Below are 7,280 nucleotides of genomic sequence, written 5' to 3' on the forward strand. Positions count from 1 at the left end.
TTTCAAACACTCATGAGGTTCGAACCATTGGTGACACTGAGGCCTCTATGTCGCCCACCTACGCTTGTCGAATTTGCTTGATGATTGGTCTATGAGGTTGGGTCACCCAACCTTAGAACTGATCGTATCACAAGAGTAGGATACTTCGATTTAAAAAAATTATAGATTAAATTATAAATAAGTTGCTATTTTAATTTGTTTTTTATCATCATTTCAACGATATGAATAATTAGGATTTTTTAAAAAATTTCTATCAAATAAATTAATGAATGGTAATTAAATAATTTAAATTATTAGGTGGATTAAGAACCATAGAATATTTAACGGGTTAATTTTGGTTTTTAGATCAGTTTTTAAACTAACTTTTGCTTTTAAATGGTATATAAAATACTCAATAATTTGATTTTAATCAACTTATTTGATGATGTTTTTCTGTATATTCAGACTCCTCCTCTACCATTCTCCTTGGGCCCACAGTTGTGTCCATCCTCTGAATCGATCGATCACCTATGATTCAAAGTATAGTCATCAATTTGGGTTGAGTTTTCAGATTGACTCATCCCATCAAGTAATTTAAGTGGATTGGATTAAAATTTAATCAATCTATTTTAAAATGAATTCAGATGGATTGACCCATCTAGGCCCGTGATGCATGGATTGGTCCGCGGCGGACTTGGGTTGGCCCGCGGATTGAGAAAATTTATTTATTTATTTTAAATTTTAAAATTAAAATAAAAAACTCAATGAATTAGCGGACTTAATCCGTTTAAATTACAATTAAAGCTTAAAAATTTCAAGTTAATCAATTTAAATTATAATATAAACTTAAAATTTTTAATATTTTTTGACAGACCTATGGGTTGATCCGTCTAACCTGTAACCCACCTTAGATTGGATTGGTTTGGAGATTTTTCAAGTCGCCAAGTTTATGGGTCGGCCTGCTCTGCGTCGTCATATAATGAGTTTTTAATGAATTAGCCCACGCCATCATGAATTGATCCATTTAACAACTCTTTCAAAGTACGATCAATGGACATCAATTTAGTCAAGCGGGGCAGAGAGGTCAAGGCTAAGTGATACCCCTTAAGGATATTCGGCCAGATATAAAAAGGGTGAAATCCGATCGAGTTCACCTCAAGATACATCATATATACGAGCTCGAGGATCGATCTATTAAAAACAAAATAGAAAGGCATAATTTAGTAATTTCTTTTCTATTTTTAAAATTAATATTCTCTAAATAATATTGTCATATAAATTCAAACGAAAGTCTATTTAAATAGACCAAGAAACCACCTAATTGACAGCTACCGCATAACTAATTCATCAAATCAAGGATTTAATATTATAAATGTTTTATGAGACGTGCATTAATTGTTGTACTTAGTTTTTGTGCATCACATCAATGTGTCGGTCTAAAGGCATGTGAAATAGTTTGTTTATATATATAATAAAAGGTGGATTTAATTAATTAAAGTTCATGGGATGCACATGACAAGCCTAATCACAAATAAAATAAAATTTAATTCATTAATTATTAGGGTGGGTGAGATAAATAAGGACGTGTAAAGAAAGTTGAAGTGTTCATATTTTTATTATTGTAAAAGGAATAATACTCTATTCTATTTTCATCACAAACTTTTATTTCAATTTTATTATACCAATTTTAATTAAATTATTATAATATAAAATAGAATATTTTTGATTAAATTAAAAATATTTTAAATAATAATTTCGATTAAATTGAAGTAATTTTATTCTATTTTATATCAGTTTTAAGATGAATAATAGAATGAGATATTATTATAATAAATACATAGATAAAATTTTAATTATGAGACCCATAATTTTATATGGGAGCGTATTAAAAGTCGAATAGTCATCACACATATGATTGAATAACGATCATGATAATACGACCTTACTTGAACAGGATCTCTTTGCAGAAGAAAAGAATGACGATCATGATCAATATGTTAAAGTGATTATAATGTAATCGAACAAAGAAGAAGACGGTGATGTTGATTTTCATAGTATATCAAATAAAGAATATCTGTAACTATTTGTATTATATTATAATGATTAGATGGTGTTTAAATAGTAGAAAGCAACCAAGAGATGACATCGAAGAAAATTTAATTAGTGAAGATTAAGGCATGTATTTGTATTTATTGAAAAGATTAATAAGGGAAAAGGGCAATGCCCCAATTAAATATCAAAGTTTATAAAATCAATTAAAAAATATTTATATATTATCATTTTCTTACTATTAATTATGCTAACTTTAAATAACGTGTATAGTTGGGAAATAGGGTTTCTTTTTGGAAAAAAATTTCAAGAGTACTTTGACAAATTGCATAAACTTCGTAGGGCGAAATGCAAATTTCGCTTTATTTACTGTATCACGTGGTGGATTGGCTGCGAAGAGGCAGCTTAAAACACGCTACGGCGTGACAGCTGGCGACACGGCAGCTCGACACTGCTATGTGTTTCCCGAGGTCAAACAGCTTTTGGTGAAATGACGCTCCTACCCTCCATCAATCAACTTCGACAGCATTTCCAAAAGTACCGTTGATTCAAGGGTATTTTAGTCAATTAGAGTGTAGGAGAGTGGGAGCCACGTTCGCGATCGGTTTTAAATAATTAATTAATCACACCGTCGCCGATTTGTTTCCTCCCCTGTCTCCGCCTGCTTCCTGCCGTGTTTTTAAAAACAAAAAACTGTTTTCTCTGTTTTGTTTTTGTGTGTTGTGTGTGTACGTTTCTTTTCGTTTGTTAAGTTGTCGACTAAAGAACAGAGCGAAGGTCCGGCGAAGAAGAAGCAGAAATGGCGACGAGGGGGAAAGGGAGGCGGTTGGCGTATATCACAGTGCCGTCGGCGATCCTCCACTCGCTCTCCTCCGCCTCGCTCGTCCTCTCGCCACCTAGCAAGAAGGCCTCCCACCCCAGCGGCGGCGGCCGCCTCCTAGTCGGCCTCCCCCGCCGCCCGTTCCTCCTCCTTCTCCTATTCTTCCTCGTCGCCGCCCTCGGGACGATTCGCGCTGGCATCCACCTCCACCCTATTCTCCCCTGCCCCCACCTTCCGCGCCGCCGCCCGCTCTCCTCCTCCTCCTCCTCCCTCTCGCTCTCCTCGGGGGATTCCAAACTGGATTTCTGGAGGCAGCCGGACGGGATGGGGTTCGTCCCCTGCCTCGAGTTCAGCAGAGAGTACCGGGCGCAGGGCGAGGCGGCGGCGCGCACTGGCCGCCGGAAGAAGTACCTCCTCGTGGTCGTCTCCGGCGGGCTCAATCAGCAGCGCAATCAGATCGTCGACGCCGTGGTAATCGCCCGCATCCTTGGCGCCGCGCTCGTCGTGCCGGTGCTCCAGGTCAACGTCATTTGGAGCGACGAAAGGTTTCGTCTTCCTTCCAATTCCCAACTTCCATGGAAAAAAACCTCACCGTTTTTGCTGATCTTGACTTCTTCAAACAGATTGTTCTAGCAAGACTTACTAATTTCTACGCGTAAAAGGCAATAGCATTGGAATCAAATTCTTCCTCCTTGAAAATTCGTTCCTTTTAATTATTCCTCCTAATCCTTGAGATTCTTCGTCCGCTTCAGCTTCATCAGCAAAAAGAGAACAGATTCCAATGCCTGGTACTGATTTCTTATTTGGGCAGTGAGTTCGGCGATGTGTTTGATCTGGAGCATTTCAAGAGAGTTCTCGCCGACGATCTCAAGGTGGTGTCCTCGCTTCCGTCCACCCACATCATGACCAGGCCGGTGCAGGAGAAGCAAATGCCTCTTCAAACTTCCCCTGACTGGATTCGATCGCGCTACATGAAAAAAGTGAGTCTTTCCTTTTCTCCTCTTCCTCCATTAGAGCCCAGCTCAAGCAAGCTCAATTGATGCAGCTTAACAGAGAAGGCGTTCTGCTTCTGAGAGGCTTGGATTCCAGGCTCTCCAAGGACCTTCCATCCGATCTCCAAAAGCTTCGTTGCAAAGTAAAAATTAAATCGCATACCTTGAGGATTGAATCTGTCGAACCTGAGTTTTTTTTTTAAAAAAAAAACAAAATTTCTCGTCCCAAATTGAGCAGGTCGCATTCCACGCGCTGAGATTTGCAGCTCCAATCGAAGAGCTGGGGAACAAGTTAGCGACGAGGATGAGAAGCCATGGCCCGTACCTGGCGCTGCACCTGCGCATGGAGAAGGACGTGTGGGTGCGGACGGGGTGCCTCCCCCGGCCTCCTCCCCGAGCACGACGCCGCCATTCGAGAAGAGAGAAAGCTTCATCCCAATCTCCTTACCGGCCGGTCCAACATGACCTACCACGAGCGCAAGCTCGCCGGTCTTTGCCCCCTGAACGCCGTCGAAGTCACCAGATTGCTCAAAGCGCTGGAAGCCCCACGGGACGCGCGAATCTACTGGGCCGGCGGCGAGCCGTTCGGAGGACGGGAAGCTCTGCTCCCGCTCACCAGGAACTTCCCCAACTTGTTCAACAAGCTCGACCTGGCTCTGCCCGGCGAACTGGAGCCCTTCGCCAACAAGTCCTCCGTGCTCGCCGCCATCGACTACATGGTGTGCGAGCAGAGCGACGTGTTCATGCCGTCCCACGGCGGGAACATGGGCCACCTCATGCGCGGCCACCGCGCGTTCGCCGGACACAGGAAGTACATCACGCCCAACAAGCGCCAGATGCTGCCCTACTTCCTGGACGCCGCGCTGCCGGAGGAAGTGTTCAACCGGGTCGTGAAGGAGCTGCACCGGGGATCGGTGGGCCAGCCGGAGGTGAGGACGGACAAGAGCGGCAAGGATGTGACCGCGTTCCCGGTGCCGGAGTGCATGTGTGACGGCACGAGCATGAAGTCGACACGTTGAAGATTTTGGCACGAAGAAGAGATCGATCATAAACAATTTTGAGGCAAGGATTTATTTACTAAATTTGTTTCTTTTCATTGTTCATAATTCAGATTCCTTTTCTTTTACTTAGAATTTAATACGAGAGTTGCAGGATTGAGATCTGAGCATGGTTGTTTCTTGATTTGTTTTTTTTTCCATTCATTTTGATGAATCGAGTTGCCGTTGCAGGGAGAGAATCTATTATACTCGATTCCCGATAATAATTTTACCGTTGAGTCTCCTCTTCATCCGAATTTATTAAAAACAAATAGAATATGTCTTGTAACAAGTTTGAATAATGTAATGTGAGTTACAGATGATAATCTGTAGCCAAGGAGTTAGTTTTCTACCGACCACTAGGATAAATTGGGAAGCGGTAATGAATTCACTGCAAATACGCATAGCAGATTACCCCGGGGACTATTTCTACTTAGTAATGAATACCAGAATGTGAACCATGTTACACATTTTCTGCATTATGATACAATTTAATTAATCTTCCATAGAGATAATAAGAACAATTGACTCAAACGAGATTTATCATTTCACCTTTGCTAAAAGCATTGAAAGCAAGACTATATTAGCTTAATTAGAAAGTGTCAATTAGTATTTAGTCTTCAACAATATGGGAATGATGAGCTGACCTAACACAATAGATTCTAACATGTTTTGTATTAACTGAAGTAAAGTATGTAAGTGGAGCGAGAAAGATAATCCAGAAAGTCAAAAGGTTCAATGCATTTGAGAATGCTAGAGACAAACTATGTAAGTGGAGCGGAAAAGATGACTAAGAGAATCGAAGGGATTGATGCATCCGAAAGATGAGAAACTTTATAGGAGGTCTCATAGTAGAAGGCAGTTGTTGGCTAGGTGGAGTTGAGTGAACTTGTACTCGCACATAGGTAGAACTCAAGTTAGACAAGCTCGATAGTTAGATGGGCCAAAATCAAATTATTAGTTGATGTAGGTGTTATCCGAGATCGTGAGCTGTGAGATATGATCATACCAATTGAATGATGACGGCTAATGACCTTGGATGAAGTAATTGTTGCAAGAATTAATCGCAAGGCATAAGTAACAATTATATCATTTGACTAATGGTTGATGATCAAGTGACTGATGATCTTAAGATGAAATAGTTATCACACGAATCAAGCACAACTTGAGAGAAAATATTTGCTAACTGATGGATGTCACATCAATAAGATCATTGTAAAATCCACCATTGTTATCCCCTGTATGTACCACTACGATCTTATAAGAGATTTTTCCATCGAAAAGGAGAAAAGTAGAGGATTATAGGAATAATCCACCTAAAGGATCATAGGTCGTGGACTAAGATCTTGGAAGCTATCAAACCCTATTATATCACCCGTCTCTCTCAATGGTATCTGTGGCCAATGATATGTATGGTGGTAGATTCCATCTTTTACTGAAGTGTGTTTGATTTTAGTTACTATTTGCTAACATCATAGCAATTGAGAGAAGCTATCAAACCCTATTATATCACCTGTCTCTCTCAATGGTATGTGTGGCCGCTAGGGTTGTGAATAACATGCTATTCATGTTGGCAGTTTTGGTAATTGCCCACCGCCACAACCACGTTCGCCACAGAGTGCACGTTATGCACTCCGTGGAGAACGCTGCCTCTCCCTATTAAAGGGAGAGGTAAGTCCTGAGAGGCTGAGCGTGAGAGAAAGCGAGAGGTGATAATACATGTGGTGTGTGTGCGTCCATGGTGAGAGAAGCGACGCTGCCGAAGAAGATCGGTGAACACCATAAACAGAGGATTTAGTTTGTGGAAACCTGAGGAGCTTTGCTCGTGATCGTTCCTTCGACGCGAGCAATCCCAGTCGATTTTTCACGCTACAACAGGTAAATACTACATTGGTATCAGAGCACTATTTTTTACCTATTCGTAGTCGTCGTCCCAAGCGACAGCGCACAGGCACTGCCCGCGATTTTTCTGTTCTCCCGTCTTTGTTCTTATTCGACGCGAAATCAGCCGCCTGTGGCAGCACGTAGGCATCGGCGGCCGGCAAAGTGTCCCCCTGATGTCGGCGAGGCTGGCTTGGAGCTGGCGGCTGGCGGCTAGCGTCGGCGAGAGGCAACAAGCCGGTGACTGGCGTCGGCAGGAAGCCACGCTCATGAGTGTTGGCTTCGTCTTCGGCAGCAAGGCAGGGGTAGTTCCTGGCGCCGGTGAGGCCAGCGTCGGCGAAATTAGTACAGGCAGGGCATGGGACAAGAAATTTTTTTTTGGAACGAACAGTGAATGAGTTCGACTGCAAGCCTACAACGTGCTTTTAGGGCATGGCTGAGAAAGATGAACACACGTGATTTCAGTTTTAAAAAAATGGGGAAATGAAATCACCACGTGATTTCATTATTTGGGCTAAGGTC

General features: G+C 41.9%; 1 protein-coding gene across 1 annotated transcript; it reads left to right on the forward strand.

Moving 5' to 3' along the window:
- The first annotated feature begins 2,743 nt into the window (after positions 1 to 2,743).
- On the forward strand, positions 2,744 to 5,002 carry LOC141833445 (O-fucosyltransferase 20-like). Its single transcript, XM_074720893.1, is given in 5 exon segments — positions 2,744 to 3,393; positions 3,660 to 3,828; positions 3,894 to 3,983; positions 4,079 to 4,219; positions 4,221 to 5,002. Coding segments are annotated over 5 exon segments (1,605 nt in total). The 5' UTR covers positions 2,744 to 2,827; the 3' UTR covers positions 4,860 to 5,002.
- The last annotated feature ends 2,278 nt before the right edge of the window (positions 5,003 to 7,280 follow it).

This window comes from Curcuma longa, chromosome 8 (genome assembly GCF_044706935.1).
Source record: "Curcuma longa cultivar G26 ecotype Majalengka, Jawa Barat chromosome 8, ITB_CL_G26_1.1, whole genome shotgun sequence".
NCBI lineage: Eukaryota > Viridiplantae > Streptophyta > Magnoliopsida > Zingiberales > Zingiberaceae > Curcuma > Curcuma longa.